The sequence below is a fragment of the Solea senegalensis genome, linkage group LG4 (genome assembly GCF_019176455.1).
Source record: "Solea senegalensis isolate Sse05_10M linkage group LG4, IFAPA_SoseM_1, whole genome shotgun sequence".
NCBI lineage: Eukaryota > Metazoa > Chordata > Actinopteri > Pleuronectiformes > Soleidae > Solea > Solea senegalensis.
The window spans coordinates 2,472,135-2,484,534 of record NC_058024.1 but is presented as its reverse complement, the minus strand read 5'-3'; the positions used below and the strand labels follow the sequence as shown (position 1 = coordinate 2,484,534).

Genomic DNA, 12,400 nt, shown 5'->3' with positions numbered 1-12,400 from the left:
CTCAGGGTATGAATATGACTTTTTATATGTCATTAACCTTGTCTCTTTCTCTCCCTAATTTGTGTCTTTCCTTCCTTCCCTCTCTCTGTATTCTCATCATGCAGGTTGCAGGATCAAGATACAGTTTTCAAGGCTACCCATATCATACATATCATCACCATTATTATTGTGCTATAATTAAAAAGTCAATCTCATTAACTGTATAAACTTGTAACTTGATACAGTTGTTGTGTATCTGCTCCTGGTCTCTCTACCTCATCTCCCTCTTGTCCTTTCTCTTCCCCCTTTCTGTCCCCCACCTCTCCGTTGTCCCCCATTTTCCTTTCACCCCAACCGGTCGAGGCAGATGACCGCACATCTCTGAGCCTGGTTCTGTCAGAGATTTCTTCCTGTTAAGAGGAAGTTTTTTTTCTCTCCACTGATGCCTAATGTTTGCTCATTGTGTGAACTGTTGGGGTTCTCTGCTCTCCTTGATGTTGTCTATGTACAGTGCCTTGAGATAATGTATGTTATGATTTGGCGCTATACAAATTGAATTTTACGTCATGCAAAGTGTGGGTTTCGTGCATCAAAGGAGTTTGAATGCAGTACATACTGTAATTACACTTCAGTGCATATTGATCCTCATTAGAGATATGTGGTTACACAGATTTGGATTCCTTATATATTTCTCAAGTAATGTTACGTCCCATTCTCATAGTTCTGGTAAATTAAATCCATAATGTCTGTTTTTTACTTCACTGACTGTACGTTTCATTATTTTAGACGATTATGCGTTGTTTCCCATCTTGAAAATATAGGCATTTATTTATAGATTTGCATGATTTCTGTGTCAGACTTTAAACTGTTTTGAAAAGTCCCGACACAACGTAGTCTGTCACGTCTCCATCGATGAGGCCGGTTCCATTATTGTGAACGAACCAGCAGGGAATGTTTTCCCCGTTCTTCACGTCCCTCCTGAAGTCTCTCTGCCAGCCTCTGTGGAGGAAAAACCAAAGTTAAAACAGAATTCTATTTACAATGCAAGTGTCATTTATTTATTCTGGACACATTCAAACGCTTCCACACACTTATCGAAGGTAGTAATTCCCAAACTTTCTTTATGAGGACCCAATTTTCTTAAGATGGCAAACTATCGTGACCCAAATTTGTGCAGAATTGCAGAATTGCTGCGACCATTTCCAAGAGATGTTCATTAAAACTTCATTTTATGCATGTTATTTAAAAAAAATAGCACACAAATCTTAAATAACAGATTTGGGGAACCTTTGGCTAATTTGTAAGGGGACCCCAAAAAAATCTTCTGTGGGTCTCTACCCAGTGTTTGGGAACCACTAATCTGAGGCTTGTACCTGGTCACATTGAGCTGCTGTCCCTTCACAAACATGGTGGCATCTGGTTTCTCTGGGACTTCACCTGGACGCAGCTCAGACACCTCATATTCAATCCCATGGTAGAACTGACCTGTAGGACAACGCAACATTTACAGGAAATATTATTATTTTTAAATATGATCACTGTGACTCTACAACTCTCCACCTTTCGAGCACAAGTAAATGACAATATTCACTCGCCGTGTAACATTTGGTAGGGTGTATTGGCAGAAATTGAATCTACTGCCCTTCTTTAAAAAATACTGTAGACAAGGTTCTTGCTTTATGGAGTTCACCATCTTGCACCGCCATGTTTCTAAAGTCGCCCAAACAGACAAACCAGCCAGAGTGTGCTTTAGTATTTAAAGCAGAAACTCACTACCCAAACAAAGGTCAACATCTTTTTTAGGCTAAGGCCACAGGAGTTCACTGACGTGCTTGGGAAAGGGACGTCGGGATACTCAGGATAACTCTTGAGCAGCTATAATCCTAAAACCATGTGATCTACTTCCTGCTAAGTGTGTCATGTTTGTACCCAGCAGGCCGTGAACAGCAGGAGAGAGGAGATGACTGTCCAAGGTGTAGAAACCTAAATAGTCCCGATGGTACGGATGCTTCTCCCACACTTTGTGTAGCAGGACGACAAACTTGACTGAATCTTTCAGAGTCACCATCAGGCTGCGCTCCTTGGTCACAAGAAGATCCACACTGTGGGAGGAGGAGGAGGAGGAGATTATTCTGAACTGGACTTGACGTTTCACTTTATTCATGTTAAAGGAAATGTTCCTCTCACTAAGAGAGAAAGAAAACCGTGTGATGGTGCAGCCGCTCACTTGAGACCTTTGAGAGAGGCCGAGTCCGACCACAGCAGTTTGACCCATTTGCTGTCCTGGAACACTGAGATGTCACGAGTGTTCACCTCCAGCCTCACCCCCAGAGTCTGGTGGACGATGCCAAAGCGCCAGAAATACGTGTTCATTTTACCATCAGGAGGGATTTTCTTGTCTCCAATTATCTGGCCATTGACCAAAATACCTGAGGGAAACAACATGTTCAGTCAGTCACTGTTAATAAGTAGCACATACAGTTGAGGCCAAAATTATTAGCCCCCCAGGAATTATGGAACATTTTCCTAAATTTCTTCCCAATGTTTGCAGCATTGATAAAACTTGATATAATCAAACATTCACCAGTGCCATTTAGTAGCTTTTGGTACATTTTGGATATAAAATAATTTTTTTGGCTTGCTTTATATCAAATATAGTGAAAAATGGGGTGGTCAAAAATATTAGCCCCCATATGAATTTTTATTTTCAAAACAAACCTAATTAAACAATCAGGTTTCAAACCACACCTGTGCAGTCAGTTGGCTTCCTGACAACACCTGAGCATTAAATCAGCATAAAAGGAATCCAAGGAACAGGGCACATGTGCACATTGAGAGGGATTACTTTTATTCATCATGCCAAAGACAAAGGAAATCAGTTTTGAGCTCAGAAAGAAGATAGTGGAGGCTCAGGAGAAGGGGGAAGGTTATACTGCCATTTCCAAGCGTTTCACAGTGTCTAGAACCGCTGTACATTGCATCATTGCCAAGTACAAGGAGACAAATTCAGTAAGAAACAAACCTGGGCGTGGTCGTAAGCACAGGATTTCAAGAACTCAGGAGAGAAAAAATCTGGAAAATCATCAGAGATGTCAGCAAGAACCCCCGGACATCTGCCAAGATGATTGTTGCTGACCTGGCATCTTCTGGAGTTGATGTTTCAAGGAACACATTGTGAGGGCTCTTCATTGTGATGGGCTTCACGGCCATCATCTGAGAACAACCCTTTTACTCAAAGAGCGGCACATCAAAGCAAGACTGAAGTTTGCCCGTGAACATTTGAAAGGTAAAGATGAGTTTTGGAAGTCTGTTCTTTGGTCTGATAAGACTAAACTGGAACTGTTTGGGCACATGGATGTGGCGCATGTTTGGCGAAGAAAGGGAGAAACCTTCAACCCAAAGAACACAGTTCCCATGGTGGTGGGAGCATCATGCTGTGGGGCTGTTTTGCAGCCTTGGGCACAGGGAGCCTTGTTCGGGTGCATGACATCAGGAAAAAAGAAATTATGTTGAAATTTTGAGGAATAATATGCAGAAATCTGCTCGTAGTCTATCCATAGTTGGTCACTGGGTCTTCCAACAAGACAATGACCCGAAGCACACATCGAAATTGGTTCAACAGTTCATTAAGGATACCAAAACCAAGGTCCTGGAATGACCTGCACAGAGCCCAGACCTCAATCCTATTCAGAATCTGTAGCGGGTGCTCAAGGTGAATGTCCATGCTCGGAAACCACGCAATTTGGACCAGCTGGAACAATTTGCAATGGAAGAATAGGCCAAAATCCCTCAGAGGACCTGTGCCAACCTAGTGAAGAACAACTTTAAGAGGTTGTTGTCAGCTGTGGCTCAGAAATGGTACACTATTGACAATTAATGGCCAGGGGGCTAATAATTTTGGATGTCTCATTTTTGCCTTTTCTTGTTTCAATTCAGTGTATCGATAAAATATTCTAATCAAACTTAGTGGACATTTTGTCTTTGTTATTTTGGAAACAAATGCAATACAAGCACTTGTTGTTAATGGTCATTTCCAGAGAGAAATAAAGAGTTTTGTCTAATTTCACAAGGGGGGCTAATAATTTTGGCCTCAACTGTACATGTACAAACATTGGTCAGTAAGAAGTAGACCAGGTACCACACTTTGTACTAACTGTTGACAAAGTCTTGATGATGATCAGGACTCGGGACTGACCTGATTGTGGGTCTGTAACCAGAGAGAAAATGGTTCCTGGTCTGTCGTTAATGTTGAAGCACAGAGCGTCTTCTTTCTCTGGCAGCTCTATCATGAAATGAGGATCTCCATCCACTGCAAGTGATCACAGTGACAGTAGACCACACAATGAATGTGTGTACGCTGACATGTTGATGACAACACTCACAACAAGCTGGGAGCTAAATGCTAACAACGCAAACGTGTTAATGTTTAGCATGTAATGGTCATTTGTGGTTCATCATATTAATACTTGTTGATTAGCACTCTCAACTCAAAGTGCACAGCGTCATAAGTAGTGGATGAATTCACCTTTTACCTTCACTCTTATCAGTTTTAAAGTCACTTCAGGGATGAAGCTAACAAAGGAGTAGAGTATTTAAATCTCAGAGTTGTTGAATTTCCTGTGCTCAAAGTTCACAATTCAAGAGTGATTTTCTGAGTCTAAAACTGTATTTTTACGTTTTATTTTGCATTTCTAAGTATTCTGGGTCCACCACAGGAACTTTTCTTTTACCCGCGATTTTGAAAAACCTTGATCGTTTCCACTGAAATTGCTGGGGGGGGATTTCCCTCGACCCCAAACTCTCACCCAAAGAAGAACCGAGTAAGAACTTTTCTGATAACCAGGATTACCGGGACAATCACACCTTTAAACAAGACCTTTAAAAGAAGACGAAGGAAGAAGAACTTAGTTATTTCGCTGTCGGTCATTTCAAAAACATGGAGCAAAAGAAAAGGACATATGATAAGTGGACGGAAGACGAGGTCCAGCATGAGTCGGGACACAAAATGATCGAGTGTCGTACTCCAGAACTTTGAGGCGCGGTAGAAACGCAAACCACACAGATTACTATTCTCTTCTTCAGGTAAAAAAGATCGCCATGGTCGCAAGTTCGACTCCACCCCTGGCTGATTGTACTCAATTCCAATGTAAGTCGCTTTGGATAAAAGCGTCTGCTAAATGACATGTAATGTAATGTTGGTGGAAAAAGGGGCTAATAATCACATACACACAAAATGTCCTATGGTCTGATTCACATTTAAATTCAGCAATAACTACATTGTTGGAGGAAATGCAGACATGAACAAAAACACAAACATCCGTGTGAGAAATATCAAACCCTTAAAAGGTCTACAGGTGAACTCAGAGGATCACCAAGGTCATAATTACCCAGCCTCTGAGGAACATGTATGTCTGTAAATACAATTTCACAAAGCATCTAATAACACACGGCACGATAACATATAAAAATGACTTACCAAAATATGTTGGGGATGAATGGTAAGTGGGCGTGTACATTGGAGGGCTTGCAGACATGTAGTGATAGCCTATATACAGGAATGATAAAACCAAGTTGAAATGAGTGCAGTCCATTCACGTGAATCTACAAATCGTTTTTGCCTTGTGGTGAAAGAAATGACTGTTTCACCTCTTCTTTCTGCCTGTTGTCGTTGTTCTGTCAAAAACCAGAAAACAACAGCTTATATATAGTAGAAAGAGAAATAATGTCCGTGTATTCCAGTGATGTTTTCTTTTATTTGTCTGCACTGGATCACGTTATAATCTATTTCATTTCCCTCCTCACCTTCAGTCAGCTTGTCTGCAATGAGAGGGCTGTCTGTTCCGTCCTCAGTCTCAGGCTTGGTGACCACCATGGAGGTGAGAGGGGTGACGAAGCTGTACTTCAGAGCCATGTCCAACGCCTTGGCTGTGGCATTTTCTTTCTCGTCTGCGGGACCACTCTTACTGCAGGAGTGAAAAATGTGCAGTTTTAAAGTGGCAGTGGCAATGAATGAGCCGTGAACCAGCCTGGGACACTGATACACTCTCAGCAGGAGCAGGAAGGAACAATTATTTTAGCCACTTTCCAAAAGTCCATAGAGAAAAATCTGCATTTTTAGCTCACGGGCACACAAGAGCTGCTGGTCTACTGCTGAGTCTTTTGGTAAACAAACTTTAAACTGAGGATTTCAAACACCACAGCTACAAGATAACACATTTGAAGTTAGTCATTGAAGCAGCAGAGGATCAACAATGTCAGTTTCCAAACGCATATTCTCAAGATATCAAGAACTCAAGCAGACATAGATGTCATTGGTGGAGATTTAAATAATACCTCTTCTCCAGTAACTGCTGGATGGTCAGATAGGCCCACAGACGCTCTGTGAAATCCCCAAAGATGTACTCCTCATCTGGGTATATGTCGGTCCATTTCACAGGACTGGCCTGACCCTGTGCTTTGTAGTCCTCCTCAAACTACAGGGAAGAGTTTACGTCAAATCAACAAAGTAAATAACAACAGACACACCAGTCTTCTCTCCACCTCGATAGTGTCTCTACATTTCTTACCCCCTGACCCATCACATCCACCATGAAGTTGTCCAAGTTGTTGTCGGTCAGCCGACCAGCCACCACGATCTCTGAGCCGTTAAACAACTGGCTGAAGTGGTTTGTGGTCAACATCTCCACTGCATTGTCAGGATAACGCAGGTCCACCTCCAAAAGCAGAGGACTGGCAACTTCATCATAGAAACCCTGAAATAAATGTACACACACAAAGTTTGTTCTGAACAGTGAAACATCACAAAAACACAGTCATTTCTAATCAAAACCTCTCACCTGGATTTGAAGCGTTGCGTCCGAAGCTTCAAATATTCTGCGGGCGACTCCTTTGTTTTGTTTGCTCAGCACATCCAGGAAAGAGTAATCCACGTCATTACCAAATCCAAGAGAGAACAGAGACATTTTCCCTGCAGCTGCAGTACGCACGTTCTCCTGGATCTTCTCCAGGTTTTCTTCCCCTTTCAATGTCACAGGTACAACATGCACAGTTATAATCTACATTGTATTTGAAGTTCCTCGCTCAAATGTGAGTTTATCCTGCAGATGCTCACCACCAAATGGCATTCCATCGGTCAGTAGAATAATAATATCAACGCTCCTCTCGGGGAGTTTCTTCTCCTGTCTCTCTTTGACCAGCATGTTCACACCACTTAACAGTGCGTCATTGATGTTGGTGCCTTAAATGTTCAACAAAGTCTTAAATGTATTATATCTGCTTGAATCTCCGTCGCAGAAGGATCAGAGAACCAAAGTAGTATTTTTACTAACCTCCCTGGAGGTCAAGTTTCCTCACAAAATCAATGGCCTCAGTGACATTTTCTTTGGTTGCTTTGGTAAGCGAGGGCCTCCAGCTGTTCAAGAGAAAGCTAAATGCGACGAGAGCAAAGTGGTCGTCCTCGTGGAGCTCTTTGAGGATCTGCTCCATTGACTCTCGTGTCTAGAAAGGGTGACAAGATCAGAGGTAGAAATGTGTGCGTTGATATTTTACAGTCACGTCAGAAGTCTCTCACCTGTCTAATCTTTGTCCCATACATAGATCCGCTTTGGTCGATCAAAAACACCACATTCTTCGGGACTCTAGGCAGCTCAGCGGGTGCAAAGAAGTGGACAAAGTATCCATTCACAGTCTGAAGGGAAAACAACCTTTTACAATGTTTAAGTGTCTCTGTTAATAGAGTCAGTCTGCGTGTATATACAGTACTGTGCAAAAGTTTCAGGCACCACCAGCTCTGTTGTTTTTTTCTGTTTGTCAAATTCTGTGATCATTGGAATTTGGAATGAAGTGATGCGACTTAAAGCTGCTCTTATATATTAGTGAGCTGTCAATGAGTTGAACTCATGCAACATGTGTATGTAAGGCTCAAGCATGTCTTAAATAAACCTGGCGTAATAGACGTTTCTTACAGCAGATATTTCTTTAAATGAAATAGTAGAACAAACACAGGATTTACCAGTACATTAACCAACATTAATTAAGGTTCCACTTCAGTATTAACAGAGCTGTGTTATTGTTCAAGTGTAAGTGTAGATCATGCTAAATACTTGACACCTGTAGAGGATGTTTTTTTCTTTTTTTTTTAAAAAAAACAACAAATAAGAACAACAAATAATGATCCTCTACTGTCGTTATAGCATTGCTAAAACAACAAATCTGATGGTGGCCTAGGACTTCTGCACAGTACTGTATGTGATTGTTGACAGCTGACCTGAATGTCCCCAAAGCTCTTTGCTCTGTTTACGTCATATTTAATGATGAAATCTCCATCGATGAGCGTTCCATCACAGTCTGGACATTTCCTCTGCTGCTCCATGGTCGGTGAGAAGGAGACATGCGCCTGACGAGGAGATGAACACACCAAGTTTAGCTTATTTTTTAGTAAATGTGAAGACAAAATGAAATGAAACTAATGTTCAATTATGAATATTTGAAGGCCTTTCTTATTGCTCACCTTTTTGTCTGTGACAGTTTTCTCCACCAGGGGGAGCAGGTCGTTGCTGAGGAAGGTTGCGTGGGCATCAACAAACACAATGCCCTGTGGCTCATAGATGTTTGCCACGATCTGTTTCAACACACAAACACACAGAAAAACAGGTCAGTGGATAACACTGTTGCCTTATAGCAAAGACACCCATTTTTTAATATTATGAGAATAAAGTCGGAATATTATCAGAATAAAGTTGTAATCTTTCGGGAATAAAGTTGTAATCTTTCGGGAATAAAGTTGTAATCTTTTGGGAACAAAGTTGTATTCTTTTGAGAATAAAGTTCTAATCTTTCAGGAATACAGTTGTAATCTTTCGAGAATACAGTTGTATTCTTTTGAGAATAAAGTTGTAATCTTTCGGGAATAAAGTTGTAATCTTTCAGGAATAAAGTTGTAATATTATGAGAATAAAGTCGTAATCTTTCAAGAATAAAGTCGTAATCTTTCAGGAATAAAGTTGTAATATGAGAATTAAATTGTATTCTTTCGAGAATAAAGTCGTAATATCTTTGGGAATAAAGTCATAATCTCTCGAGACTAAATAGAATAAAATTGTAATCTTTAGAATAAAAATAATCTTTTGGGAATAAAGTCATAATCTTTCAAGAATAAAGTAAGTAATCTTAGAATAAAGTCGTAATCTTTCGAGACTAAAGTCGTAATATTATAAGAATAAAGTTGTAATCTTTCGAGAATTAAATTGTATTCTTTTGAGAATAAAGTAAATCTTTAGAATAAAGTTGTAATCTTTAGGAATAAAGTCATAATCTCTGAGACTAAAAGTAAAATAATTTTCAAGACTAAAGTCGTAATCTTTCAAGAATAAAGTAAGTAATATTATGAGAATAAAGTTATAATCTTTCAAGACTAAAATTAAATCTTTCAAGAATAAAGTCTAATATGAGAAAAAGTTAATGAGACTAAAGTGGTAATATTATGAGAATAAAGTTGTAATCTTTCGAGAATTAAATTGTATTCTTTTGAGAATAAAGTCGTAATCTTTCGAGAATAAAGTTGTAATCTTTCGGGAATAAAGTCATAATCTCTCGAGACTAAAGTCGTAATCTTTCGAGAATAAAGTCGTAATTTTTCAAGACTAAAGTCGTAATCTTTCAAGAATAAAGTCGTAATATTATGAGAATAAAGTTATAATCTTTCAAGACTAAAGTCGTAATCTTTCAAGAGTAAAGTCCTAATATTATGAGAATAAAGTCGTAATCTTTTGAGACTAAAGTCGTAATATTATGAGAATAAAGTTGTAATCTTTTCGAGAATAAAATTGTATTCTTTTGAGTATAAATCGTAATCTTTCGAGAATAAAGTTGTAATCTTTCAGGAATAAACTCATAATCTTTCGTGACTAAAGTCGAATGTCAGCTCCGCCCACATTCATGTGTTAAAGCGACGCGTATGTACGAGTGAATGTAGTGAATGAGATTTGAATCACGAGCAGAGACGCACCTTAAAGTTCTGCACCCGTGATTTGGGTTTAACTCGTGTTAAAATCTCATATTGGCCCAGTGTCCTCTGAAGCAGCTCCTCGTGGGTCAGAACGAAGGTCACGTTACTTTGACCTGCGATGTTGACAGACACTGAAAACTTCTCCATCTTTCTCCCAGAGGCCCTGAAATAAAACACAGACATGATCACTGACAGTGTCTGACATTAAAATGATCAGGTTAGAATCTTTACGAATCTGTAGAAACCCAGATTTAGATTTGAACTCTTGTTGTTGTTTGACCGACTCACTTGACCAGTCCGGCAGTCCGTCCAGAGGAAACCGCTTTCTCGTACTGTTTCTTGGCCTTTTCTTTCTCCTTCACCTCCCCAACATACACCCGACCTTCAATTTCCCTGCGAGGAACAAAGACACGACAAGACAATTCAATGAACGTGTTTCAGGAAGAAAAGCTCTGCTGGTGTAGAAGCACAGACATGCTGAAGTTGGTGATGAAGGCCGTCTTGGGCAGCTCCACTTCAAAGAAGATTTCCTGCGAGGTGCTTGCTTTGTTCAGAGCCACGGACGTCACGACGGTGCGGGCGAAACGAGACGTCACAGTGCAGTCCAAAGTGACGCTGTGCACCTCCACCTGATACAGAAGCAGGAGGACATGGAACGACGGACACAACAATGGACATGAACCAATGGAAGCATTTTACTCTGTGAATCATGGTCTTCTTCTCCATTTCTTCCTGCTGCTCTGACTCTTTTAAAGCGTCTCTGGGAGTGTTGTGATCCTGTTCAGTGCCAAGTCAAGTCAATTTTATTAATATAGCCCTGAACGCAATTACAGTCTGTACAGCACGCGACAACTTTTATCCTAAACTCCACAAAAGCTTTTGTACTAGGGGAAAAATGGGAGGAACCTCAGGAAGAGCCACAGATGAGGGATCCTTCTTCCAGGATGGACAGAAACATACAGAAACACGTTCAGCCGATTACAAAACCATCACATTTACAAAGAGAAGACATGGGACATGCTGCTTGCACCAACGCCATCTGGGGTTGGTTCCAGCTCCTCATGTGACCCTCAGAAAAGGACAAGCCGTTGATGAAGGGCAGATGAGGTTTAGCTTTATAATATATAACGATAGTAGTTGTGTTTGAGCTGTGGCGTTCAAGCTCTGGAATCAGGTGTGCGGCTGAATCAAAACCCGTGGTGCTTTACCCCCTTCAGTCCAGTTCGTTTGGGTCAGTGTGAATGGAGTCTGAGACCTCGGATTCTGACCAAACAACCAAACTGTAGTCCGCTTGAAAGAGGTGGTCTTGGACCGGAAGGAGAAGGGAGAACCCGGAAATGTCTGGCAGGTCCCATCACTTCCTCCTCCCGCAGGCAAACTAGCACATTTAGCTGAGCACCACGAGTAACCACTCGATTTTGGGCAACACCTGTGGCACCAGACCCTCCTGCCCACGGGGTGAGAAACAGCGCCAAGACTGCAGGTTCGCGGCGCTCCAGGGTGACGATGCTAGCTTTGCTAAATGTGCTATCTCACCCTTGGAGGAGGAAGAGCTCTGCTACGACTTTCCGTGGTTCTCCTCCCCGATCTCTCTGAAAACACTGAGGCCATACTTGCTGCACCACACTCGCCCACCGGCCACGTGGCTGCCTTTGGGGAGCTGCTCATCACCAGAACAGCAGGACAGATGATTTTTGAGATTTGCCTTTGTGAACGTGGGAAAACAAACATAATCATATAGAGTTATCTTACCTTTCCCCCATTTATACTTCTTTTCTGTAACAAAAAAGGGAATATTTGAGACAAAAGTTTCTCTGTAATTTCATGTGTGAAAACAGTCTTTATAACTTTACGTCGTGGTTTAACTGGTGTGAGAATGATTCAGTAAAGAAGGGAGCAAAGCTTTTAAGTGACTAACACTATGCTAATTTATAGAATAACTTATTTAAACCATAACATTTTCTGACGGTGTGTGAACATGTTCTATCACATACGTGCAGTGATCTGGCAGCTCCACTTGTTTCCTGTAACACAAACACAGCAGCGAGAGTCAACAATCAACACAACACTGTGCCAGAAAATGAAAGAAACCTCCACACACAGTCTTTACGTGACATTAACTTTGACTCAACAACACACAAGTAGAAGAAAAAACACATTTTGGTAAAGTCTATGAAAACACACACACAGCCAGGATGTCCATATAAGGAGTTGTGTTTTATTCCCAATTAATTAATTTACTTTATTTAATAAGAGTGCAGCACGAAAGGTTTAAGTCAGAGAACGGAAAGGTCTGTGTGAGAGTGAGTGAGTTCACCTGTGGATCTTCATGACCTGAGATGACCAGAGCTGCTCGGCCCAGACTGGGCAACCAGAGGCAGAACAGCAGCAGCAGTAGATGAACACACCACAGTG

At 41.0% G+C, this 12,400-nt stretch overlaps 1 protein-coding gene across 1 annotated transcript; it reads right to left on the bottom strand.

Annotated features, from left to right (window-relative positions):
- Positions 1-779: 779 nt before the first annotated feature.
- Positions 780-12,395, bottom strand: LOC122768617 (inter-alpha-trypsin inhibitor heavy chain H3-like). Its single transcript, XM_044024721.1, has 22 exons — positions 12,303-12,395; positions 11,980-12,009; positions 11,738-11,761; positions 10,460-10,614; positions 10,274-10,378; positions 9,986-10,148; positions 8,489-8,599; positions 8,246-8,374; positions 7,550-7,666; positions 7,308-7,476; positions 7,091-7,216; positions 6,816-6,997; positions 6,546-6,731; positions 6,313-6,452; positions 5,782-5,942; positions 5,626-5,652; positions 5,456-5,524; positions 4,175-4,288; positions 2,207-2,408; positions 1,909-2,081; positions 1,353-1,464; positions 780-978 (listed from the first exon to the last, which is right to left on the bottom strand). Coding segments are annotated over exons 4-22 (2,427 nt in total). The 5' UTR covers positions 10,462-10,614; positions 11,738-11,761; positions 11,980-12,009; positions 12,303-12,395; the 3' UTR covers positions 780-839.
- Positions 12,396-12,400: the final 5 nt, after the last annotated feature.

Excerpts from the sequence above, each read along its gene's own strand:
- LOC122768617 (XM_044024721.1), bottom strand. Across the intron at positions 10,149-10,273 it reads CGGACTGCCGGACTGGTCAA|GGCCTCTGGGAGAAAGATGG; the intron begins GTGAGTCGGTCA and ends GTTTTATTTCAG. Across the intron at positions 5,653-5,781 it reads TGCAGACAAGCTGACTGAAG|AACAACGACAACAGGCAGAA; the intron begins GTGAGGAGGGAA and ends GGTTTTTGACAG.